This window comes from Scyliorhinus canicula, chromosome 4 (genome assembly GCF_902713615.1).
Source record: "Scyliorhinus canicula chromosome 4, sScyCan1.1, whole genome shotgun sequence".
Lineage (NCBI taxonomy): Eukaryota > Metazoa > Chordata > Chondrichthyes > Carcharhiniformes > Scyliorhinidae > Scyliorhinus > Scyliorhinus canicula.
Genome location: NC_052149.1, coordinates 127,715,802 through 127,743,771, shown reverse-complemented (window position 1 = coordinate 127,743,771; position 27,970 = coordinate 127,715,802). Strand labels below are relative to the sequence as shown.

General features: G+C 46.6%; 1 protein-coding gene across 3 annotated transcripts in view; it reads left to right on the top strand.

Moving 5' to 3' along the window:
- Positions 1–27,970, top strand: part of rabgap1l (RAB GTPase activating protein 1-like) — a 698,291-nt gene that overhangs the window by 454,298 nt on the left and 216,023 nt on the right. For all 3 annotated transcript variants that reach the window (XM_038795179.1, XM_038795177.1, XM_038795178.1), the window contains 2 exons: positions 2,857–2,970; positions 17,123–17,197. In XM_038795179.1, the coding sequence (XP_038651107.1) occupies positions 2,857–2,970; positions 17,123–17,197 (189 nt within the window). The remainder of the gene's footprint in view (positions 1–2,856; positions 2,971–17,122; positions 17,198–27,970) is intronic.

Sequence of the window (27,970 nt, the reverse complement as noted above, 5' to 3'; positions counted from 1 at the left end):
GATACCAGAAATGTGGGGGAATGCAGGGTTTAGTGAGGGGGAGGAACTAAAAGAGATCAATATTGGTGATTATGACTTGTCAAGCTGTTGTTGACTAGTCTGTGGGGCAGCTTTCCCTATTTTGGCACAAGCCCCCAGATGTAAGGAGAGGTTTGTATGATCGACTGGGTTGGGTGTGCCTGGTGCCTGGTTCCATCAGGTTTTATATCTTTTAGATATTCCTGGTGTGGATTGGTCCAACTAAGTGGTTTGTTAGGCCATTTTACAGAATATTTAACAGTCAACCACATTGCTGAGAATCTGGATGCACATGTAGACCAGACCAGGTAATAACGGCAGATTTTGTTTCCTGAAGGACTTTAGTGAACCAGATGGGTTTTCCCACAATCCAGTAGTTTGGTGATTATTAACACTGAAAAGTAGCTTTCAATTCCACATTTAGTAAACATTTTTGAATTGATTTGCTCTTCTGTTGGCTTTACCAATCTTGGATGCTTTTCAGTTGCACTTTCTGAGATTTAGAACCACGCGATTAAATGTTATTTTATCCTCACTGGATTGTTTTGTACGGCTATGGGGGCGGAGGGATGTTAACGGGGGTTCTAGGGCAGCATGGGAAGGTGAGTGAGGGAAGAGTTTATGATGGTACCAGCATTGGGATTCTTGCCTGGGGCTTTTATAAATCTCATTGTCTCTCACGTGAAGCTGACAGGGCTGATCTGCACGTGAGTTGATCAAACGGGTTAGGTTAGAGAGTGAGTGAAGTTTGTTGTGGGGGGGGGGGGGGGGGGGGGCTCCAATGGTGCCTTGGTACATGGTGGTTCCAAAGTTTCCTCGAGAGGCCATGAAAAACGTTGCTGCCCCCTCTGAGCTCCAAGCAAGTGCAAAGCGTGTTAAATGAATTCTCACCGGGGCCTTTTGAGGCCCTGGTCGTGCCAGGTTTTGTTGGGTATCTCAAGTTGGAACCAGAGTCCGAATGTCAATCGTGGATCCAACATTTCAATATTAATGTGGCCCTTGCCTCAATCACAGGAATTAAAACTGCAGTGGGCACGAATGTGTCGGAAATACAACACATTGCCCCCACCCTAGGGGCAATAGAAATCTGAACAAGACTAATAAATCCAATCGGGTGTTGAAGAGAGCCCTCCTTACCCCGTGGTTAGAATATGGAATATGCTGTCACCTAATGCTGATGGAATGGTTTTGATCTGTTGCGTTTCTGTTCTGTAAACTTCAATGGAACGTGGCCAGGGTTAAAGTTCGGACTGAGGTTTTCATTTCAGATTCCTGCGAGCAGTGTATTATCCTGATTCCTTATATTATTTCGCTTAAATTCCTGTATTATTTGTCACAATCGCTAACAATGCAAATGGTTAAATTTGAGCTCAGTGAGACCAGTTTACTGTGGGGAATCCCTGTATTTAAAACGTCCCACACCAACTGGTACGGTTTTCCTGTGATGTCAGTAAGAGGCATCAGCAGCTGAATGTTGAGAGATTCCCCATGTCACAGCAGCTGCTAATAGCCTGTGGCTTCTTGTGTGTGCAGGTCCATCGACTGGTGAGAGGGAATATTCTCATAGTTTAAACCTTAAATCAGAAGTACCTCGCCCAATTTATCTATCTCGATTTTATGTATTATATTATTCTTTTTTTAATAAATTCAGAGTACCCAATTTCTTTTTCCAATTAAGGGGCAATTTGGAGTGGCCAATTCACCTAGCATGCATATCTTTGGGTTGTGGGGGCGAAACCCACGCAAACACGGGGAGAATGTGCATGCTGGGTCACATGGAGAGTGACCCAGAGCCGGGATCGAACCTGGGACCTCAGCGCTGTGAGGCAGCAATGCTACCCACGGCGCCACCGTGCTGCTCGTATTATATTATACTTTTAAGGCCAGTTTACGTTCTCAGCCTTAATTTTCACCTTTGCTGCTTATCTCAGTGATATTAAAGCTGGTCACCTTTAACTCCAATTGTTAGATTTGGGGAGATTTGAGTCACAGAGAGAATCAGAGACAGAGACTGGGAGAGATTGGGGACGGAGGGAATGAGGGACAAAAAATGTGAGAGATTGGGGATGGAAGGAATGAGGGACAGAGACTGGGAGAGATTTGGGACAAGGAGAATGAAGGAATGGAAATGGGAGAGATCGGGGATAGAGACTGGGAGGGATAAGGGGCAGGTGGAAGGAGGGACAGAAAGTGGGAACAATTGTGGACAAAGTTAGTGAGGGACAGAGGAGTGGAAGGGATTGGGGACAGAGTTAACGAGGGACAGAGAGTGGAAGGGATTGGGGCAGAGGGAATGAGGGACAGAGAGTAGCAGAGATTTGGTAAAGTGGGAATGAGGAATGCAGAATGGGAAAGATTGGGGACAGAGAGAATGGGGTACAGAGAGTGGAAGGGATTGGGGACAGTGCGAATGAGGGACAGAGAGTGGAAGGGATTGGGGACAGAGTTAATGAGGGACAGAGAGTGGAGGGATTGGGAACAGTGGGAATGAGGGACAGAGAGTGGAAGGGATTGGGAACAGTGGGAATGAGGGACAGAGAGTGGAAGGGATTGGGGGAAGAATTAATGAGGGACAGAGAGTGGAAGGGATTGGGAACAGTGGGAATGAGGGACAGAGAGTAGGAGAGATTGGGAACAGGCTGAATAAGGTACAGAGAGTGGGAGGGACTGGGCAATTTTTTGCAAATCAGTAAATTCCCTCATTCTCCTTGAGCCATGGGAGTGCTGACAATTTGATGTATATTGTGCATGCTGCACTCGAAGAATATGTGGACCCTGAGGAAATATTATCCAACTACAGCTCCTGTGGTGACTAATTTATTTTTATTCTTCATGCAGGATTCCGTTCAGGAAAATGTTATTACCCGTGATATTAATCGCACTTTCCCAGCCCACGACTACTTCAAGGAAACTGATGGAGATGGGCAGGATTCATTGTACAAGATCTGCAAGGTAGGATATTGAAGCTAACCTCTGGTCGAGATCGTTACCTGTGCATACAGTCGGACTGTTCATATGTGTGTGTGTGGCTGTGTACAGACTCATGTTGTTATTCAACTATGTATGTGTGTGTGTGGGCTATGATACAGTCAGATTGTTTCTGCGCGCCTGCGCACACATGTGCTGTGAATACTCTCATACTGTTCCTGTGTGTGTTCATGGTCTGTGTATCGAATCTCACTGATTCTGACAGAGGGACATTGCTGATGGTTTGAGAGCTGTGTCTAGAGTCACACAGGTCAACAAAGCAGGGATATTGGGAACAGGCAGAGTTGGCTGAGAACTGGAAATGGAAAGTAAATATGTTAATTTCCTTGTCAATCTATCTAACATTTCCGCAGCTTGGTACATTTTTGTGTGCACAATCATATTATTTTCGGAGGAAGAATTTCTGGATGCAAGCTGTGTCCTTTTAACCCTGCCAGTCTCCTTGAAAGGCTGAAGGTTGATGAGTGTGCTGGAAGCAATGCTTTTGCTGCAGTGTATGTTCCTGCAGAACTGGCTGACATTCCTACACTTCCCGACAGTCAGGACTCGGTTCCATTCTCCCAGCTCCTCGTCTCCATCACATCAGTTTCAATGATGCTGCCTTCCACACTCGTGTTTCAAAAATGTCTTCTGGTTTCCTCAAGGATCCGCCCAGCCATCCCTCATTCATACACGGTCCACTCCTCAATTACCCCTATTCATGACACCTTTCCATGTAAACACAGATGTTGCACCTGACCTCTTACCTCCATTCTCCTCACTGTCCAAGGCCCCAAATACTCCTTCCAGTTGAAGCATTGATTTACTTGTACTTCTTTCAGCTTAGTATGCTGTTCTTGTGATGAATGTAGGAATTTCAAATATATTGTATTATAGATATTTGGCACATTAAGGGTTGAAAGTCTGGGTTAGTGTGTGTCTACTGCTGCAGTCATGTTTGAAAAGAATTATGTTTTGGGAGCCAGGGGTGCAATTAGGGTACTGTAAGAAGCTTGGGCAAATGCAGTTTTGTTTGGATTTGCTTCCCTGTGGAGTTAATTAGGTTTCAGCTTGGTAAGATAGTTACTGGGTGCAGCCAAAGCATTTTTCAGGAAACCAGAGTTTCAGTTGAGAATTAGATGGAGCTGTGAGCAAAAGCCAAGCATTTTGCTCTCACTGCAGTTCAGTTAAAGATATGTCTGTAGATTAGCAGTCTTTCCAAGCAGTTCAGACTTGTCTGATTAGGAAGTGAGCTGAAACAAGTTGAGAAGCATCTTCTGGCGAAATACAGCCAGAGTTTCTGTATGGTTCTGGCAGGATTCAGGTCTTTTCTTGAAATCAGTGTCAAAAGACCTTTCTTTCTCAAAGAACATCTCTGTGAAGCAGGTATTCTTGAGTGCTAAATGTATTTTAGCAGTGAATTATGAGCTCAGATGGCTGTTTTGATGTTTGAGTGGGAATAAATAGAGCAGTTAACAGTTCCTATAGCACTGCATTGATTAGTATTGTCTAATGTAATTGTAAATTCTTTTCTGGTGTGATGTGAAAGATATTTTATACTGCATTAGGAATAATATCAACTAATATACCAACTAATTCCAACCTGGTTGATTTCTACCAGTGAGAAATTGCCCAGTCTCATTCTAAAAGCTTTCTTAGCCTCTACGAGATTTTTCAGAAAGAATTGTGTTCCTTTTCTTTGCTCCTTTTTAAATATGAGGATCGCCTGCAGAAACCAGATTGCTTTAAGCCTGTCTTTGCCATCAAGTATTATCTCTATAGTTTGCTGTGCATTCTTGGGCTATTAACAGATTTATTTGGACCTGAATCCAGTTGAGTTCCATTTGTTAACTGGATTCACTCTGGTTGATGAGGTCAAAACCAAGACACAGCCTTTCTTTGCTAAGAATTCATTGACTTTGTTCAGTGTCAACACTCCTCACCCAGTGTCCCAGCTATTCCCTTTTTTCATTTTTTCCTTCCCCTAAAAAGCACATACAGTTCTTCAGAGCTCTCCATAAGGTACAGACACCCCACCTCTTCCCTTAACAATAAATAAACAATAAATGGCTGCCATCTCCGGGAGAACCCCTCGATTGGTCCCCTCACTGTGTACTTGACTTTCTTGAGATGTAGGAAATCCATCAAGTCCCCTAGCAACACTGAGGCACTGGGTGGAGATGGTGACCTCCATCCCACAAGTACTCGTCTCCAGGATGAGACGAAGGCCAGGATATAGTCCCGGCACCCGTCTGCAGTTCCGGGAGTCTGACACTCCGAATATGGCCATCAAAGGACAGGGCTCCAGCTTAATCTTCAGAATCACCGGAATGGTGCTAAAGAAAGAGATCCAAAAACCCACGAGCTTGGGACACACCCAGAACATGTACACATGGTTAGCCCGACCTCTTGATCAGCGCTCGTACCTGTCCTCCACCCCTGTAAATAAATTACTCATTCTAGACTTGGTTAGGTGCGCTTTAAAGACTCCCTTAAGTTGGATCAAACCAAGCCTCGCGCACGAGGACGTGAAATTCACCCTGCGAAGGGCCTCTCTCCACACCTCGTCATCTAATATGGGCCCCAACTCCTCCTTCCACTTAACCCTAACCCCTCCACTGACACAGAATCTTCAGACAAAACCCCCGCCCATAAATATCAGGTGTTCCCTTCCTGTGACCCTGCAAGCAAAAGGACTCGTTCCATAGAGATGTTGGCGGTGCCATTTGGAATCTCAGGAAAATCCGTTTTGCAAAGTTGCGAACTTAAAGATATCTGAATGAGTCTAAACCCAAGAGGCCAAACTTTTCCTTCAATTCTTACAGACTGCAAACCGCCCCTCAAGGAACAAATCACCCACTTTCTCCAGCCTCTTCCCTTTCCACCCCCCTGAACGTGGCATCTAATCCCGTCAGCTTCCGTTAGCACAGATGGGTACAATCTGACCCCATTGACACTGACCCCAATTTAAAATGTTGTGAAAATTGTCTCCATATCTTCAACCATAGGATTTGACGAATACTTTGTCGGTGAGAACAGGAGAGAGGCCATCACAAATTCCCCCAGACCAGACCCCCTGCGTGACTTTGATTCTATCTGCAGCTAGGTAGTTCCAGGATCACTACACCAACCCCACACCTTCCCTGGATTAGCTGCCCAGTAATAAAATATCAAGTTCAGCAACACTAGGCCCCCAACTTTCTATTCATTTGAAGGACTGTCCAACGAATCCTAAAGGTCATGCCCGCCCATATAAAGGATGATATCAACCTCTTGACCCTTCAAAAACAATTTAGGGAGGAAAACCGGCAGACTCTGGAAATAAAACAAAAATTTTGGCAAAATGCTCACCTTGATCGACTGGACCCTGCCCGCCAAGGGCAGGGGAAGGCTATCCCACCTTTGGTCTTGACTCTGCTTACCAGGTTAGTATAAACCACTTTTCGAAGTTGGGCCCAATCCCGAGCCACTTGGTACCTGAGATATCTAAAGCTAGAACCATACATGCAAAATGGTTACACCCCCAGATTGGCTCCCCTCCCCGAGGGGTTCACAGGAAAACACAGACTCTTATCCTGAAAAAGAGCCAAAGTACCTCAGTATTTCCATTATATCACCCATGGTTGGGATCAGGTCCATCACGTAACATAAAAGGTCATAAGCATATAGAGACACCCAATGCTCCACCTCTCTCCTAATAATCCCTCTCAATTTACCCAAAGCCCTCAGAATGATGGCCAAAGGCTCTATCATCAATGCAAACCGGGGATACGGTACTCCTGTCTTATTCCCCTATTTAGTTGAAAATACTCCGGGCTCGTGGTATTAGTGTGGACACTCGCCGAGGGAGTCTTGTACAATAGGCATATCAGGAAACAAACTTGGGCCCCAACCTGCACCTCTCCAAAACTGCAAAAAAAATTTCCCTTTTAAATGCCTTTTGGCATCTAACGAGAAGATTACCTCTGATCTGGACCCTCAGATGGAGAAAGCACTGTATTTAGCAATCGCCACGCACTGATAACAATTACCAGCCTTTGACAAATCCTGCCTGATCTTCCCCAATTACCCGAGGAAGACAGGGTTCCAACCTCAGCACTAACACCTTGGCCAATGTCCATGTTAAGTAATGAAATAGGCAGTGCACCCACATTCTGCAGGGTCCTTGTCCTTTTTCAATAGAAGTGAAATCGATACCTGCATTCGGGTCACAAGCAAGGAACCCCGTGCTACAGAATCTTTGAACATCCCAATCTATAACCGCACCAGCTGTCTAGCAAACACCTTGTAAAACTCCACTAGGAATCCGTCTGGCCCCCGGGCCTTACATAAGACCAGAAGACATAGCAGCAGAATTAGGCCACTCAGATGAGAGAAAACCTTTGATCGTTTCACCGTGCCCCCAGACCCCTAACATTCCAAGTGACTAGTCTCATCGGGAGTCTCTCTAAACCACCCCCCCACCACACTAAATTCAGCTATTTCCACCGTGAGGAACTATCCCGTCTTCACTCGAGTCTGCTCCGCCATTCACTCATGGCTGATATTTTCTAATCCCCATTCTCCTGCCTTCTCCCCATAACCCCTGAGCCCCTTATTAATCAAGAGATGTTTGCATCCATCCTCACTGTCTAGACCTCCTCTGGGCCCAACGGTTCCAGCTCCTCACATTCCACCTTCCCCACCTTGGAAAATTCTAAGCCCTGCAAAACCTCCAACCTATCTGACCTCCCCCTGATGGCTCCGTACTATAAAGGTTCCTATAAAAAGTTTCAATGGCTCCATTAACTTTGTCCGGAGCAGACACCAGCCTGCCACCTGAATCTCTGACCTGGATAATCTCCTGGGAAGCCCCTGCTGCCTCAACTGGCAAGTCAAGGCGCAACTAGCCTTTTCCCCATATTCATAAGTAGCCCCGACCTCAAGCACGGCAACCGGCACACCGCCTTGTCCATATGTAACAGGAAGCATCTTCACCTTTTTCATGCTTGCAGATTTCTGCTGATTTGTATCTGTCAGCAGATACAAATCGATATCCATCCATCGAACCCCATGTCTGTTAATAACCCCACATCCAGCTCCGTGCCAGGCGCTGAGCCGAACATACTTCTAATACCAAATGTACTCAATAAGGTGCATGGTCTGAGATGACTATCAATGACACTCAGCTTTCCTCACCCCAGGAAACAGGAAAAAGTCTATCCGAGAACATTATGTACTGGGGGAAAAAAATGACCTCCAAAGGAGCAAATGACTTTGGCTTCAACTGGTCAAGTTTTAGGTTCAAAACACAATTCAAATCTCCCCCCAGAATTCATGTCCAAATCAGCTCCTGTGGCCAAAAATCTCATTAAAAGTATTACATCATCTCAATTTGGGGCATATACATTCACCAGCTTACCTTCCAGTGTCCCAGTGACTATCACATTCTTACCTCCCTGATCCGCTAATACGCTTCCCGCCAGAAAGCAGATCCTTTTGTTAATTAAAATTGCCACCCCCTGGCCCTGCTATCAAAGCCTGAGTGGAACACCTGGCTCACTCAGCCCGTTTGGAACATAGTCTGATTCCTCATCCACAGACGTGTCTCCTGCAAAAGCACCACATCGGCCCTTAAATTTTTCAGACGAGAGAAAACCTTTGATCGTTTCACCGTGCCCCCAGACTCCTAATATTCCAAGTGACTAGTCTGATCGGGAGTCTCTCTTAACCGCCCCCCCGCCACACTAAATCCAGCTATTTCCACCATGAGGAACTATCTCGTCTTTATTCCGAGGTCCTGAAGCCAAGGCCCACCCAAGATGGCTGCCAACGCCACCCATGGGGTGAGACAAAAAAAAAACGCTGGTCACCGTCAGAACTCTACCCCTACCCTCCCTGCCAACTCAAGAACTTTCAAAGTATCTCCCAACAAACGATGCTCCCCCCCCCCCCCCAAACAAACACAAGTTTTTCTCTTTTCTCATTTTCACTCCTCTTCCTCAGACTGAATGTCAGGGGCTGGTTTAGCACATGGCTTTGAAAGCAGACCAAGGCAGGTCAGCAGCACGGTTCAATTCCCGTACCAGCCTCCCTGAACAGGCGCCAGAATGTGTCGACTAGGGGCTTTTCACAGTAACTTCATTTGAAGCCAATTGTGACAATAAGCAATTTTCATTTCATTCATTTCAACAACCTGCTCACTGGTAAGCCCTAGAAGGTGCTGCTCCAAGAAATTGTCGCAAAAACACTCTCATGAACTCGTCTTCCAGGTTACCATTGCCAATTTAATTTGTCCAATCTATATGTAGATTAAAATCATTCATGGTTATTACCGCAACTTTCTTACAAGGCCCATTATTGCTTCCTGTATACCCTGCCCTACAATGTAGCTGCTGTTAAGGGGTTCTGTAATCTACTTCCAAATGTGACTTCTTACCTTTGTTATTTAACACCTTGATTTTTAAACTGAAGGCCATATCTCACTATTGTATAATGTAATCCTTAATTAACAGAGCTACCCCATCACCTTTTCCTAGCTCCTGTCCTTCTGGCACTCTGTTGAGACAGTCAGTACTAGCAGCTTGTTCGATCATGGTGTCCATCACAGCTGAGGTCAGTCTGTTCCTCAGCTGACGTGTTGAGTTTGGAGCATAGAACTGTCTTCTACATAATGATTATTATACAATGTGCTTTAAAACAGCTGAACGAGCTTTGACTTTCTGCGTGAAGCTGCTGCTTGGCAGCCTCATCATTGCATTCCTGACACTCGGGTATCAAACATCTCATCGAACTGAAGTGATGAAATGATCTTAGGTGCAGCTGCACTGCTGTGTAATGGTAGAGCTGAGTGTCAAGTTGCAAGGTCGAGGTGTTAATGACAAACCAGTCAAGTGGGCATTTGAACATGGGCAGTAAATTGAGTTATCCTGCACTCTGGGCAACCTTTCTAACTTATTGTGCATCATTGTTTCTGTGGTGTAGCTGGGTTCCTGAATCATTGCAGATTATTGTGGTCAATCTTGATTCTGCGATCTTATCACCATCCCCACAAACCCTGCCAGTTCCTTTTCTCTCCAGTAATCAGCTCGTGTCTCGGGCTTATCGGTTCTTTTAGCTGCTATAACTGAAACATTGAGAAAGTAGCCGTGGAGTGAGTGACAAGGATTTTTCAGCACCTTCCATATTCCAAAGGTTGGCGCCAAAGGTGTGAGATTGCAGGTCTACTCAGACATTGGCCTGCGTCCTACTGTTCCAATAGCAACACTTGTATTTATATAGTGCCTTTAATGGAACAAAATGCAATGGCAACAGGAGGAAAGCAGCGAGTGGTTCAGGTCTGGAATGTGCTGCCTGAGAGTATGGTGGAAGCAAGTTCAATTGAAGCATTCATAAGGGAATTAGACAGTTATCTGAAAAGGGAGAATGTACATGGCTACAGGGAGAAGGCGGGAGAATGTCACTATTTTCAAGAAGAGTCGGGTTGTTCTTCCCAGTGTCCTAGCCAATATCTGTCCCTCAAAAAACAAATTATTGGGTCATTATGACTTAGTTGTTTCAGGAAGATTATTGTACACAAATTGCTGCCGCGTTTCCTACAGTGACTACACTTCTAAATTACTTCACTGGCTGTGAAGCACTTTCCGATATCCAGTGATCATAGAACATAGAACAGTACAGCACAGAACAGGCCCTTCGGCCCTCAATGTTGTGCCGAGCCATGATCACCCTACTCAAACCCACGTATCCACCTTATACCCGTAACTCAACAACATCCCCCTTAACCTTACTTTTATTAGGACACTACGGGCAATTTTGCATGGCCAATCCACCTAACCCGCACATCTTTGGACTGTGGGAGGAAACCGGAGCACCCGGAGGAAACCCACACACACAGGGGGAGGACGTGCAGACTCCACACAGACAGTGACCCAGCCGGGAATCGAACCTGGGACCCTGGAGCTGTGAAGCATTTATGCTAACCACCATGCTACCCTGCTGCCCATGAAAGGTATCATGAAAGGTACTATAGAATTCCAAGTCTTTATTTGACTCTTTTACCCTGACTAAACTTGGATCTGAAGGACGTGTTCCTGTGAGACTGGGAATACAGGGCGGCATAGTGGCACAGTGGTTAGCGCTACTACCTGACAGCGCAAGGGACCAGGGTTCAATTCCGGCCTTGGATGACTGTGTGGAGTTTGCATGTTCTCCCCCATGTCTGTGGGTTTCCTCTGGGTGCTCCGGTTTCCTCCCACAGTCCCAAGATGTGCAGATGGGGTGGATTGACCATGCTAAATTGTCCTTTAGTGTTCAAAGATGTGCAGGTTAGGTGGAGTTACACGAGGAAGTGGGCCTCGGTAGGGTGCTCTTTCAGAGAGTCGGTGCAGACTCAGTGGCCTGAATTGCCTCCTGCTGCACTGTAGGGATTCCATGGAAAGTTCACTCCATTATCTTAAAGTTCTGTTTGAGGTTGTCCTCGTGTAAGATTGGTATATAGTGGGGCTATATTCAGCACTGAGACTGTTATGATCACCTGAGAGACCAATAACCTTTAAAAAGAAATATTAACTTCCAGTTTGTAGCTGAAAGCATGACACAACATGTTTCAAGACTTTTACTGTAACAAGCAAACTAGGAGCAACATTAACTAAACATTATCTATGTAGACAACTTATACTTCAAATAACCAAACAGAACTTTTCCCTTTTACATATAACACAACCCAAAAAATCCCACTTCACAATTATGCTTTCTCTTTCTCTTCGGTAGATATTCAATTTTCCAAAGTGAATCTTAAGTCCCTCGGGTGTACTTCTGATTTTTTCCTTTCTCAGCCTGGTAACCTTTAACTTCCAGAACTCTCATGTTGAGGGTTTTTCCTGGAGATTCTCCATCTAGCCTAAGCTAGGTGAATCTTCCAACTTATGTCAATTTGTCACAAATTTCATCCTTTCAATATGAGCTCAACCTCCCACTCGCATTCCTGAGAGGTGAACATAGTCACTTACGGTCTCTAGCTTCTCCCTCTCTCCTGGCAGACTAACTTGTCTGTCTGTTTCAAGAATATCTTTTCGGAAATCCCGTAACTTTATCTCACATGGAGGTCCTCCTGATTCTCTCCTTCTCAAAGTCCATCTCCATGGAAATGTGAATCACATGGACTGATTTATAAAGGCTGATTAAGTATTCTTTAGACTTTCAATTCTGTTTTATTTTGAAGTAAATGGACAGTATAAAGCAAAACTCTTACAACCCAACAATCTCAACACCATCCTGGCACTTTGGAGATTAGCTGTCTAACCACTGTAAATACAGATGCAAATGCTGCTACCATTGTCTTCTATATGTGGAGACGTTATACCTTCTTTCCAACAAAACAACCCAGATGTCCCGTTAATCTTTAACAGCCACATCACCTAGGCCTACTAGACATACTTCAGAACTAGCCCCTTCATTTTATCCTAAAAAAGACAGTTCCAAAACATAGTGATTTTTAAACCTCTTATTTGTACCAACCATTTGAGATTGACTCTGAAGCAGTAACTTGAATGGTTGGGACTGTGTTGCCCTTGATGTTTGCTAAAAGACAATGGCCGGATTTCTCCAGCTGTTCGCCTGGAAGGAAGGATTCTCTTCCCACCAGCAGAGCACCCTGCCCAGGAGTTTCCCGGCAGCATGGGGTGGCTTCAATGGGAATTCCCAGTGGCAGGAGCAGAGGATCCCACTGCCAGCGAATGGCGCACCACCTCCCATCACTGCGCGAGGATACGGAGATGGCTTAAGAAGGACTGAAAAGGTTCATCTTTACCCTGAAGCCTCTGCTGGAACACATAGCGTTCAAAGCTCTCGTTGATTTCGATGTCACAGTGGCTGTCGAACTTCAGCAGGACTGTTTTAAACTTTGTCTTGTCCTCGCCTTCAGCAAAGGTGAGGGAGTTAAGGATGTGGATAGCTTGGTCCCTGGCTGTAGAGAGGAAGAGAGCGATCTTCCTGGCATCCGTTGCGGCATCGAGGTCGGTGGCTTCAAGATACAGCTGGAACTTTTGCTTGAAAATCTTCCAGTTTGCACCGAGGTTGCCGGCGATGCAGAGCGGCGGGGGAGGGTGGACGCTGTTCATGTTACCGGATGGCTGATCGCTGATCTAAGGCAGATTATCTCAAGGTAGGTCCGTCAAACTCGAGCATGACTCACTGGTATCATGATATGTTGGGTAAGCTGGGTCTGCGAGGACTGCATTTACCATAGCAGTGAGAGAGACAGACTTCCAACACTTGAAGAAATGCAACTCGATTTTATTGAACTCTTAACTATCATACATACTTTAACTGTGGGTTGACACTATGCTGACTTGACTGGAGACCTGAGGCTAACCTGACCAGACTATCTTACTACCACATGATGTATGTTCTAGTTGTTGCTCAGGGGCTCTGACGGTCTCAGAGGCTGCATCCGAAGAGAGCGGGAAAACTAGTGCCCTCTGACTTTATAGTGGTCGTGTCTTGTCTGGTGATTGGCTGCCGTGTTCTTGTGTTCATTGGTCATCCTGTGTGTCAATCACTGCCTGTCTGTGCACCATATATATATACTTGTGTGTATATTATGACAAACCCCTCCCAATGTCTGATCAGCTTCATTTGTTCTTCTTATTCTTGGAGTGGATGTGAGGAGAGAACATTTGCTGTCTGCTTAGGCCTAGCTTATTTAATGCATTGTGGTTTCAAAACAACCAGCGCTGATTAACCTCATTTTGGGACTTCTTAATTCTGTTGTGTTTGATGGTATAGTAATAAGCAATGCAGCATTTAAGGTTGGAAAGCCCATGGAGATGAGGTGGTGGAGAGGGAACCAGTGCAAAATGGGAGGTGTGACTGCAGCCTAGGACTGCAGAGTCTGTCATGGTATCAGTGATTGATTATGAATGCGGAGAGCAGCCCTTTAATACGCAGTTTGTGCTCAGAATAGTGGAGCTGAAGCGCTGAATGTATTTTTTACACCTGGTGTATTTTATATTGATACAATTCTTGAAATTGTCCTTTTGCATTAAATGTTTGCTGGTATAAAGGGGACCAAGGCAACTGGAGCATTAAGGAATTTATGAAATTGTTTCCAAGGTTACTCAGTAAGGGTACTTGTTAATTAATAGATTGCTCCGGAAGCCTGAACATTATTTTACACATCCCTTGATTCCGAAGAATTCTGCTCAGTTAAAGCTGGGAATTCCAGTTAAACGATTGTCATCAGGAGTATGCAACGCTGTTATTTGTACTTTTACAGAATTTTCAATTTTCCTTTCACATGATGTGTTTCGCATCCTATTGTTCCACAGTAGTGCCTCATAGAATCCCGACAATGCAGAAGGAGGCCATTTGACCCATCGAATCTGCACCGATCCTTTTGAAAGATCACCCTACCCATTTTGTCTGGGCAGCACGGTGGCGCAGTGGGTTAGCCCTGATGCCTCACGGCGCCGAGCTCCCAGGTTCGATCCTGGCTCTGGGTCACTGTCTGTGTGGAGTTTGCACATGGGGGGGGGGGGGGGGGGGGATGTGGGTAGAGTTATTTTCGGAGGCTCATTGCAGACTCGATGTGCTGAATGGCCTACTTCTGCACTGTACTGATGTGACGATTCTGTGAAATTGTCTGGATTAACATCGGTGAATCTGACAGTGGGAGGTCAGAAAATGCATTGAATTACTCAGCCACCAGAGATTAATGAACTTCATTTGACAATGTCAGCCATTTCCCCTGCACGTACGCACACTCACCCATGCGCATACTTACCCATGCACATACTTATCCATGCGCACACTCTTCCATGCGCACACTCTTCCATGCGCACACTCTTCCATGCGCACACTCTTCCATGCGCACACTCTTCCATGCGCACACTCACCTGCGCGCGAACACTTGCTCAACCCGCGGGTGCCCTTGCATGCACACGGTCTCCCGCATATCGCACAAGCCCTCTCCCGCATGCCCAAGCACACATTCCCCCTGTATGCACATGCACTCACACACTCCACTCTTCCCCCTCGTGTGCGCACACATACGCTCTCCCACATGTGCACATGCTCTCCTGCCAGTGTACACAGCTGCACACCCGCGTGCAGACGCTCTTACACACACTGTCACATGTTCTTACACACTCATGCTCTTGCGCACTCTTTCGCGCGTACACATGCTCTCACAGACAAACTTGCTCTTGCATATGCTCTCACACTTGCACATGCTATTGCGCATGTACATACACATGCCCACATACTCTAGCATTCATATACTCTGATGAAAATGTTATTTTAATATTTTTGAAGATATAGTTTTGGTCTGTATATGTGATTAACTAAGCTGAGATCTGCGTGTCTGTGAAATTAAGACCGTCAAAAGGGCTAGATGTTAAAAGTTGGCATTTGAAGTGAATAGGGCCAAGTTGGAGGTCCTACAGGTAAACGCAACAAGGGTAGAAATTTGCATTAGGAGATAAGTGGGATGGGGGTTTTTAGCTATTGAATTTAAAATTGAAGGTAAGTAGGAGTTTACAACTCAAGGCAAAAGCAACCTTGAAATGTTAAGTATTATTTTGTCTGGGCAGCACGGTGGCGCAGTGGGTTAGCCCTGATGCCTCACGGCGCCGAGGTCCCAGGTTCGATCCTGGCTCTGGGTCACTGTCTGTGTGCAGTTTGCACATTCTCCCCGTGTTTACGTGCGTTTCACCCCCACAACCCAAAGATGTGCAGGCTAGGTGGATTGGCCATGCTAAATTGCCCCTTAATTGGAAAACATTAATTAGATACTCTAAAAAAAATTTAGATGTATTATTTTGTCCAAGAGTGGGGGAATAGTGAACATGAAATATTTTTATATTTTGACAGTTAAGTTCAGAGAAATGTTTGGAACAATGGCTTTAAAGATGAAAGAGGAAAACCATCATTAAGGAAAGGTTGGGAGCTGTATTGAGGGGAGTAGCTTTTTAAGACCCTGTGCCGTGTGCTGGAGAGAGTTGTAAAAAGAAGCAAAGTGAAGCAGTCTTCAACTATTCAGAAGGGTACCTGTTGTTTTCAGAAAGCAAGGTTTCTGTTCTAAAGCTTTTGTAATTCTCCACAGTGGAGTGAGGGAAGCCCTGTCATCTCAACAACAACAGTGGATGCCTTGTGGTAATATTACTGGGATTTTTATAGTGTAATTATCCATGGAGACTGTTGCCTAAAGGCGTGCTTCTTGTGTGATTAATCTGGTGAAGGCCTTTTGGGGAGATGTTTTGTAAGACTAATTTTAATTATCTAAATGTAATCTTGTCTGTTTAAGTTTTCTTTCCTTTATTTAATAAATGTTTTAATTTATGATTTAAAATGTGCAAAAGTGTTATTGGTAGTTGTGGCTCCTAACGTCAGCACACATAACTTCTCATAGTAAAAATACAAATTAAAAATCGTGAGAGTTTCCCTTTGGGTTTTGGTTAGCATGGCAATACCACCTGCCATATCATAGCAAAACTCACACACTCACATGTGCTCATGAACACTCACTCCTTAACACACACATACACATGCTTGTTCACATGCAGACGCACTCGTTTGCACATGTACACACTCGTTCACATGCAGACACACTGGTTCACATGCATGCTAACTCATGCCCACTTATGCACGTGTAGTCAGTCTTGATCACACGCAGACACACTCGCTCACACATGTACACTTTGTCATTGCACATATACTCATTCGCATGCAGACACGCAAGTTCTCACACACACAAACACTCATTCACATGCACACATACTTACACATATGCAAACACACTTGTTCATTGCACACATATTTGAACACAGACACACTCATTCACATGCACACACCCATTCACTCGCACACACACGTTGCAATAAAACACCACTACAGATTTTAAAAATGGACCAGGTTGACTCTTAAGTGGTTGCTAGAATTTTAGTGATTTCATGAGTGAACTGGTGAAACAAAGTATCATAGAAGAGGGTGACTCTGTTGCCTGCTCCTTTAGAAACCATGGGAATCCAGGGTAGAAATGCACTATTTTGCTAAACTGTAAACTCTTGGGACGGCCCTGGTGTGCTAACATGGGAGCAATGGTTATACAGCTTGCAACTGAGCCGTGACTTTCATTGTTGTTTTATCTTTTCCCCAGGCTTACTCTGTGTATGATGAGGACATTGGCTATTGCCAGGGCCAGTCATTCCTCGCTGCTGTTCTTCTGCTGCATGTGAGTAGACTGTCTTACATATGAGAAATAATTGTGCTGCAATATGTGATGCTTCAGTCATGATTTCCAACCTGTCTCCACAATCGCTGTTCACATACCTGGTTGGGTAATAGGCCAATCAATGAGGCCAAGGTTCTGCAGTGGACATGTGGCCCAGGCTGAAACTCACCTCCATTATGTTTCATGTGAGAAGGTGCTCACATTTATCACATGACCTTCCAGACTGAAATGTGCAGGCTGGTAGGATGAAGATAAAAGGTAAGAAAGACTTGCCTTATGCAGGACCTGCCACAGCATGTCACAGTCCAGACATTTCAAGTACTTTTGCAATGCAGCTACTGTACTTGCCGCAGACAATTTACTTATAACAAGATTCCACAAACATCATGCAGGTTATGCGGTCATTGGCATGGTGCTGTTAATGGAAGCTTGTTGTTTGAATATTGATTGCCACGTTTCTTTCTCAATGACTGAATTTCAAAGTACTTATTCAGCAGGTGATTCTTACCTTAGATTTCTAATCTCTCTGTAGGCTTCTGGCACAAGTTCATTTGCACTCTTACGTTTTCGCACCTCACCATAATCCCTTGATTGTGATGCAAACACTTCACTAACTCGACCTACCAACTTTATTTGAACCAACACGACCCACATGATCTTTGGCCAATTCAGTTGCTGAGCCACTTTCTCAAATGAGCTAAATAAGGCTTTCATATCTTTCCCATCAAACCTTGGCAGTGCTTGAATATATTTAATCACATCCCTACTAAGCTTTTGAAGAGGAAGTGTTTTTTCCTTCCTCTAGACTTTCCTCAGCTTCTATCTTTAGCGGCAACATGTTCTGTTAATGGTCTCTTTGCAGTACTAGTTTCTGAAGTTCAATTTCTCCCCCTTTTCCTTTGTTTCTGCCATTGTCAATCTCTCTTTTTTTCCTTATCCCTTTCTTAATTTGTTAATCTTACCATTTCTAGCTCAAGATTCCTCCTTTCCATTTTCTTTTGAAAAGCCCTCTTTTTTCCTTTTTTGCCCTCTCTCTTTCCTTTACTACTGCCATTGCCAATTTCTCCTTTTCTTTCTTTTCCAATTTATTCAGCTCTATTTATTCCTTTCCATCTTTTTTCCTGCATTTCTAATTGTTTCATTTGTAATTGAATTCTAGCTAATTCCAATGATTCAGGCTGTGTCTCTGGCAAATTTAAATGCTGAGCGACTGCTTGTATTTTCTCTACCTTCCTCACCCCTTCAGATAAGGTTATCTGCAGTTTCTCCGTCAACCCCAAAAGTTTTGTTTTAATCACTCTTTATAAGCCAGCCTGAGTAATCTCTTGCACGCCAGGAAGTGTTTTGCAACTGAAAGAGTCATCTCCAGTCACTTCCTATTTAAACTTCAAAACCTGAAAGAAAGCAACTGTTCCACACACACTCACTGTCTTTAAATTCGATAATCTCAAGCCAAACAAGGAACTATATATTAATATTCCGATAAAGAGCCCCCAATTTTATTACGATCCCCAACCAGACCCCAACAATGGCTTTGGACACTGGACCAAAACCCCAATATTCTATGTTAATTTTTTAAGTCTGAGGAAAGGATACCTCGCTTTGGGATTGATTTCACGCAAAATGGGGATACGGTATATTAAAACAAACTTTATTACTAACACAGTCTTAAAATCTTTAACATCACATCATAAAATAGCTTACAATTTGCCTTTAAACAATGCTAATTAATACAGTGAAATAATGCAATAAAATGCTATCTTTCTTCCCATCAAACAACAAAAAACCCATCTCAGCTCTCAATCCACTGTTAAACACAGTTAGCACTCAAGAATATCTACTTTCCAGAGGTGGAAAGAGTATTTTGACACATCTTTAAAGAAAAGGCCTGAATCCTGTCAGAACTATGCAGAAACTCCGGTTGTATTGCTTCAGAAGCTACTTCAGCTTGTTTCAGCTCACCTTCTAACCACACTCTTCGGAACTACCTGGAAAGAAACTGCTAATCTATTTACAGACATTTATTTTAACTGAACTGAGATACTTGACTTCAGCTCACATCTCAATAGGATTTATTTTTAAAACGTGATGGCAGCAGTCATACACGCACTAACCAAGGCTTTTGTTTTTAAATACTTTTTATTCAAGTTTTCAAACATTTTCACCAAGAAAAACACAAAGAAATAAGAACAAACCCCCCCCCCCCCCCCCACCGTATACACAAATAATAAATTAACAGAAATAATTAACATGAAGGCAAATATACACGCCCAGTCAAGAAAAACAAACAAACAAACCCTCACCAGCCCCCATCCACCCCAAACTCCCCCCCCCCCCCCTCCCCTGGGTTGTTGCTGTTGCTGACCATTACCTAAAGCTCCACCAGGAAGTCTAGAAACGGTTGCCACCGCCTGAAGAACCCTTGCACCGACCCCCTTAAGGGAAATTTGACCCTCTCCAGTTTGATGAACCCAGCCATATCGTTGACCCAGGATTCCACGCCTGGGGGCCTCGCATCTTTCCACTGTAGAAGAATCCTTCGCCGGGCTACCAGGGACGCAAAGGCCTCTTTCACCTCCTGCACTCCCGGCTCCACTGTCACCCCAAATATTGTGAGCCCCCAGCCCGGCTCAACCCTCGAACCAACCACCCTAGACATCGTCTCCGCGACGACCCTCCAAAAGCCCTCCAGCACTGGGCACGCCCAGAACATGTGGGTGTGGTTTTCAGGGCTCCCTGACCACCTGACACACCTGTCCTCTCTCCCAAAGAACCAGCTCAGCCTTGCCCCGGTCATGTGCGCCCTATGCAGCACCTTAAATTGTATTAAGCTGAGCCTCGCGCAAGAGGAGGAGGAATTCACCCTCCCCAGGGCATCCGCCCACGTCCCCTCGTCGATCTCCTCACCCAACTCCTCCTCCCACTTACCCTTCAGTTCCTCCAACGAGGCCTCCTCCTCCTCTTGCATCACCTGATATGTTGCCGAGATCCTCCCCTTTCCAACCCACGTCCCCGAAAGCACCCTGTCCTGAACCCCTCGTGGCGGCAACAGTGGGAACTCCACCACCTGCAGCCTAACAAACGCCCTTACCTGCATATATCTGAAGGTGTTCCCCGGGGGGAGGCCGAACGTCCCCTCCAGCTTGCCCAGGCTCGCGAACTTCCCATCCACAAACAGGTCCCCCATCCTTCTGATACCTGCCCTGTGTCAACTCAGAAACCCTCTGTCCATTCTCCCCGGGACAAACCGGTGGCTCCCCATATCGGGGACTACACCGAAGCCCCCACCTCCTCCCGTGCCGCCTCCATTGCCCCCAAATTTTGAGGGTAGCCGCCACCACCGGGCTCGTGGTATTTCTCGTTGGAGGAAGCGGCAGCGGCGCCGTCACCAGCGCCTCGAGGCTCGTGCCCACACAGGACGCCATCTCCAACCTCCAACCTCTTCCATGCCGCCCCCTCCCCCTCCATCACCCACTTGCGTATCATCGCCACGTTGGCGGCCCAATAATATCCACAGAGGTTAGGCAGCGCCCCCCCCCCCCCATCTCTGCTCCGCTCCAGGAACACCCTTCTCACCCTCGGGGTCCCATGCGCCCACACGAACCCCATGACGCTCCTGTTGACCCGCCTGAAAAAGGCCTTAGGGATCATGATAGGGAGGCACTGGAACAAGAACAAAAACCTCGGGAGCACCAGCCCCAGGTACCTAAAACTCCTCTCCCGCCTTTTTTAACGGGAGCTCACCATTTCAGGTTATCAGCCGGATCAGGGGGCTACTCGCCCCCCTCCCCCGCCGACTAGCCATACCCCTTCCTAGGCCAGCCATGTGCCCACGCCCCCCGCACGCCCCGTTCCCCACAGTGGCAGACCCCCGCCCTGACCTCCTCTACCACCTCCAGCCCCCCCTTGGCCATTCCAGCAGAAAACCCGGTCCCGCCCCCCCCATTCCCCTCCTCCCACCCCCCTCCCAGCTCGGTCCCCCCCTAGCTGCGTTGCTCCCCCCATTGCACTCCCGTGAGTCAGCTGACTCCTGCTGACCCCGGCCACTCCCGCCGCACCATCGACCCCCCCCCCCCCCCAGTGTGAAGCTTCCCCTCCCCTCCCTTGCCCACAAGCAGGCTCACATCCTTCCCATTCCGCTCCCAGCGTGAGAAAAAGCCCGCCAGCTCTGGCCCCACCCCCTTCAATCCTTAGCGCGGGAAAAAGCCCGCGTTTTCCCCTCGCCCGGCCCCGCCTCTTCTGGCGCTGCACCCTTTTCAGGCCCAGTTTCACTATCTCCATCTCAGGCCACACACCCCCCGCGAGGCCCCATCAACCCCTACCGACCATCAACCCCCAAGGTAGTTACCTACACCCCCCCACGAGCCCATCCGGCGGGCCTAATCAGAAGAATGCAAAACAATGCCCTATCAATCCCCAAAAAACAAAGAAAGAACCCCCCCTCGGAACACAACACCATAATCCCAACCAACTGCGACCCATCGTCCCCGACCCTTAGTCCGAGTCCAGTTTTTCGGCCTGAACAAACGCCCAGGCCTCCTCCGGGGACTCAAAATAATGGTGTTGAACCTTGTAGGTGACCCACAGACCCGCCGGCTGTAGCATGCCGAACTTCCCCCCTCTCCTGTGCAGCACTGCCTTCGCCCGATTGTAACGGCCCTCTGCTTCACCACCTCCGCGCTCCAATCCTGGTAGATCCGGACCTCCGCGTTCTCCCACCTGCTGCTCCGCTCCTTCTTGGCCCACTTTAATACACACTCTCGATCAGCAAACCGGTGGAACCGCACCAGCACGCCTGCGGCGGCTCGCTGGGCTTGGGCTTCCTCGCCTGCACTCGGTGGGCCCCCTCCAACTCCAAGGGCCCCTGGAAGCGCTCTGCTCCCATCAACGAATTCAACATGGTGACCACATAGGCCCCTATGTCCGACCCCTCCAGCCCCTCCGGGAGGCCCAGGATCTGCAGTTTGTTCCGCCTCGACCGGTTCTCCATCTCCTTGAACCTCGCCTGCCATTTCTTGTGGAGCGCCTCGTGCGCCTCCACCTTCACCGCCTGGCCTAAGATCTCATCCTCGTTCTCCGAGACCTTTTGATGGTCCTCCCGGATCGCCGCCCCTTGGGCCGTCTGGGCCTCCAGCAGCTTATCGAGTGAGGCCTTCATTGGCTCCAGCAGCTCTGCTTTTAGCTCCTTAAAACAGCACTGGAGCTGCTGCTGCGCCCATTGCGTCCACGCTGCCTGGCCTTCGCCCGCCGCTATCTTGGTCCTCCTCCCTCGCACCTTTCTTTGCTGCAATGCCGCTTTTTTTAATCGCCCCACTCCTGGTCCAATCCATACACTATCAGGGGAATGTTGCTGTCCCCTTCCCACACCGGGAAACGTCGAACAAGCGCCCTAAAAAGAGCCCAAATGTCCTTTGCTAGTGGGAGCTGCCGAACGTGTGACTTAGCTCCGTATAGCCGCAACCGGAAGTCCCTAACCAAGGGTTTTAACCCAACCCTTACTGCACCAAATACATATAATACAATATATCTGAAATTCCTACATTCATCACATAAGCGTCAATGTTTAAAAGAAGTCACGTATTTAAGCCAAAGATAAGGAGATATTTTTCTCTGAGGGTTGTGAGGCTTTGGAACTCTCAAAAAGCAGTGGAAGCAGAATCTTTGAATATTTTTCAGGCAGAGCTGGATAGATTCTTGATTAACAAAGGGGTGAAAGGTTATCGGAAGTTTGCGCTTTCTCCCAGTGTCTGCGTGGGTTTCCTCCGGGTGCTCCGGTTTCCTCCCACAATATGGTGGGGGTAGATCTATGTCCTCAGGAATCAACTGAATATCACTGCAGTCACCTGGGTAAGTTTGTCCCATCGCACTATAACTGAAACAGCAGGAGCAATCCACCGTGAGCACAACTCTGCCCTGGCTCGGAAATAACTGGAGCTCTGAGATTTCTGTGCTCCGAGATTCTTCCAAGATGCCCCTGGGGGTTTGACCCGCGCCATCCTTCACTTAGCCTCCAGAAGATTTACTGAGGATGTTCCAGGGGGTCTATCAATACTTCCTCGATTAGAGCAGCCAGAAGCACATTTTTGTTCTTGTGAAGGCGGTAAAGAGAAAGTGCTGACATTTCTACAACACATTTCTCAACTGCAGCCAAATCTTGGTATTCGATATAGCTCTTGAAGGAATTTGAAATAGCTCTTGGGGCTAAAGGGCTCAAGGGATATGGGGGGGGGGAAGGTGGAATCAGGGTATTGAACTTGGATGATCAACCATTGCTGAGCCTTTGGCTTTGATTTTTATGTCATCATTGGCTACAGGAATAGTGCCAGAGGACTGGAGGATAGCAAATGTGGTCCCTTTGTTCAAGAAGGGGAGTAGAGATAACCCCGGTAACTATAGGCCGGTGAGCCTCACGTCTGTTGTGGGTAAAGTCTTGGAGAGGATTATAAGAGATACGATTTATAATCATCTAGATAGGAATAATATGATTAGGGATAGTCAGCATGGTTTTGTGAAGGGTAGGTCATGCCTCACAAACCTTATCGAGTTCTTTGAGAAGGTGACTGAACAGGTAGACGAGGGTAGAGCAGTTGATGTGGTGTATATGGATTTCAGTAAAGCATTTGATAAGGTTCCCCACGGTCGTCTATTGCAGAAAATACGGAGGCTGGGGATTGAGGGTGATTTAGAGATGTGGATCAGAAATTGGCTAGTTGAAAGAAGACAGAGGGTGGTGGTTGATGGCAAATGTTCAGAATGGAGTCAGTTACGAGTGGCGTACCACAAGGATCTGTTCTGGGGCCGTTGCTGTTTGTCATTTTTATAAATGACCTAGAGGAGGGCACAGAAGGTTGGGTGAGTAAATTTGCAGACGACACTAAAGTCGGTGGAGTTGTAGACAGTGTGGAAGGATGTTGCAGGTTACAGAGGGACATAGATAAGCTGCAGAGCTGGGCTGAGAGATGGCAAATGGAGTTTAATGTAGAGAAGTGTGAGGTGATTCACTTTGGAAAGAATAACAGGAATGCGGAATATTTGGCTAATGGTAAAATTCTTAGCAGTGTGGATGAGCAGAGGGATCTCGGTGTCCATGTACATAGATCCCTGAAAGTTGCCACCCAGGTTGATAGGGTTGTGAAGAAGGCCTATGGTGTGTTGGCCTTTATTGGTAGAGGGATTGAGTTCCGGAGCCATGAGGTCATGTTGCAGCTGTACAAAACTCTGGTACGGCCGCATTTGGAGTATTACGTACAGTTCTGGTCGCCTCATTATAGGAAGGACGTGGAAGCTTTGGAACGGGTGCAGAGGAGATTTACCAGGATGTTGCCTGGTATGGAGGGAAAATCTTATGAGGAAAGGCTGATGGACTTGAGGTTGTTTTCGTTAGAGAGAAGAAGGTTAAGAGGTGACTTCATAGAGGCATACAAAATGATCAGAGGGTTAGATAGGGTGGACAGTGAGAGCCTTCTCCCGCGGATGGAGGTGGCTAACACGAGGGGACATAGCCTTAAATTGAGGGGTAATAGATATAGGACAGACGTCAGAGGTAGGTTTTTTACGCAGAGTGGTGAGGCCGTGGAATGCAATACCTGCAACAGTAGTGAATTTGCCAACATTGAGGGCATTTAAAAGTTTATTGGATAAGCATATGGATGATAAGGGCATAGTGTAGGTTAGATGGCCTTTAGTTTTTGACTTCCCATGTCGGTGCAACATCGTGGGCCGAAGGGCCTGTACTGCGCTGTATCGTTCTATGCTCTATGTTCTATGATCATGATGAATGGCGGAGCAGCCTTGAAGGTCCAAATGACCTCCTCTATGTTTCTATGAAGTACTTTTGAAGTTCAGTCGCTGTTGTAATGGAGGGAACATGGCAGCCAATGTGGGCACAGCAAGATTCCACAAACGACAATATGATCATTACCAGATCATATGTCTTAGTGACGTTGGTTTAGGGGTAAAAATTCTCCCAAACACCTGGGTACTCCCCTGGTCTTTGAAAACTGCCATTGGAATTATTCACATCTGTCGGAGAAGCAGACAGGATCTGGATTTAGTGTCTTGTCCAATGGTCCAGATGTTGCAGTGCTCCTTTAGTACTGCACTCGGTGTATCAGCCTACGTTATGTGTTCAAGTTTCTGGACCCACAACCACTGACTCAGGAGGATGCTCCCCACTGGGCCACATCTGACATGAGTAGTTCATGCACTCTCATAAAGCCTTACAGGGACTGAATAACTGTGTGCAGCAAGCCCTTGTGCATCAACCATGCCACTCTGCAAACAGATTGTGTGTGTCTTTCTCCACATTGTTTTGATGCAAGAGAACTGTTTTCTTGAAGGTGGGATGTAATATTCATTTCTTTCTTGCCCAGTGTCTCCAGTTTCCCTTCTTGATCATTGAAAGTTGACCAGCTGATACTGCAGCGTGCAATAATGCTGTGAATTGAGGCTACAGCCAGTGCCTCCTCTTAGTGTTGTTAACGTTGGTGTGATGAATGTGCTGATGCCTGTGGAATCCTCAGTGGCAGTCCCTGATCTGAAAAACTGGCGTCTGAATTAGATAATCGCAATCTCTTTATTTTTAACCATTCAGGTTGAATCTTGTATTTGGAACCCAAATATTTTAGTGTATGTACACTTTCTGGTGTGTGTGCGTGCACGGTTCAGTCAGTGTGCGTGCACGGTTCAGTGTGTGCGTGCACAGTCCAGTGTGTGTGTGCACGGTTCAGTGTATGTGCGTGTGCACAGTTCAGTGTGTGCACGGTTCAGTGTGTGTATGTGCACGGTTCAGTGTGTGTACGGTTCAGTGTGTGTGTGCACGGTTCAGTGTGTGTGCGCGTATGGTTCAGTGTGTGTGTGCACGGTTCAGTGTGTGCACGCGTGTGCACGGTTCACTGTGTGTGTGTGTGCACGGTTCAGTGTGTGTGTGTGCACGGTTCAGTGTGTGTGTGTGCACGGTTCAGTGTGTGTGTGTGTGCGCACAGTTCAGTGTGTGTGTGCGTACACGGTTCAATGTGTGTGTGTGCGTGTACACGGTTCAGTGTCTGTGTGTGTGGGTGTACTATTTGGTGTGTCTGTATGCCGTCCAGTGTGCATGAATGCATTGTTCAATGGGTGCACTGTTCAATGTGTGCACTGTCCGGTGTCTGTGTGTGTGTCCATGCAGTGTCCGGTGTGTGCACATGTGCATTGTCCGGTGTGCGCGCTTGTGCATTGTCTGGTATCTGAGCGCTTACACTGTTCATTCTGTGTGTGCATGCAGTGTCCAGGCTGTAAGCACGTGCACTGTTCAATGTGTGTGCAGTGCAGTGTCTGGTCTGTGCACGATCTGGTGTATGTGTGTGCGTGCACTGTCTGGTGTGTATTTGTGCAGCGTGGTGTGTGCGCATTGCCTGGTGTGCATGTGCATTGCCTGGTGTTATCGCACGCTCACTGTATGGTGTATGAGTGTACTGTATGGTGTGTATTTGTACAGTGTGGTGTGCACGTGCACTGTCTGGTGTGTATTTGTGGACTGTTTGATGTGGAGGTATGCAGTAATGTGCACTGCACTCAGGCACCATGCAGTGCATGCAGACAACAGGCAGTTCACACAAACAGCGGGTATTGCTCATATACACTGGACACAGTACACACACCTAACAGTCCAAGTGCGCACAGGTCAGCGCAAGGATAAGCCACGCAAACCAGAAAGTGCTCGTTCAAACTTGAAAATGCACGCAAACAGCAGATATTGATCGCATATGCCAAGCAATGAGTGCACACTGGTGTGTGTGTGTGTGTACTTCCCGTTATGTGCGTATGTAAGCACTGTGCAATGTATGGGCATTTGTCTGTGTGTGTCTGTGCATTGCCCGATGTGTCTGTGTGCACTTCCCGACGTACGGGCAGGGGTGCGTGGGTTCACCGCCTTTACACAAATCTCGTCCTACATTACAACATTGACTACATTTCAACAATTCTTCCATAAGCGTAAAGCAAGTCGAGACATTCTGCGGATGTGAAAGAAGCCACTGAAATGCAAGTCTTTCTTAAAAGATGTTTATTAGAATAGGTTTTTTCACAGATGCTCTTTCAATCCATATGTGCAGATTGCAACAAATGCTTATTTTTGAGCGGGTTTCTGTTTGATTGGGGCCTCCTGCTGTGTTAGGTGGAGTGATGAGAGAATTGAGTCACCCAGACTGCACTCTATATGATAGAAAAACACCTGCAATTTTATTTTGTAAATATTTTTATTGAACATTTTAAAAATTATATACCAATGCAAAAACATGACACAAAAACAACAACAGTCTCCCAAGCCCCCTACACCCCCAACAGCTGAAGGTGACCAGCTTTTTAAAATACATAAAAAATGGTTGCCATCTTATATAGTACCTCCCAATCGATCCCCTCAGCATGTATTTAACTTTCTCCAAATACAGAAATTCCAGGAGGACCCCCAGCCACACCGTGGCACTGGGTGGAGAAGCTGACCTCTACTTCAGCAGAACGTACCTATGAGCAATCAGCAAGACAAAGGCTAATACATCTGCCCCCGCTCCCGTCTGCAACTCCGGCAACTCTGACATCCCGAATATGGCCTCTAGGGGACCCGGCTCTAGCTCCCTGCTGAAGATCGTCTGCCTGGTGCTCAAGAAAGAGTCCCAAACGTTTGCTAGTTTAGGACATGCCCAGAACAAATGTACCTGATTTGTTGGCCTCTCCTACCCCATCTTCTACCCCTTGAAACACCCGACTCATCCTTGCCCTTGTTAAGTGTGCCCCATG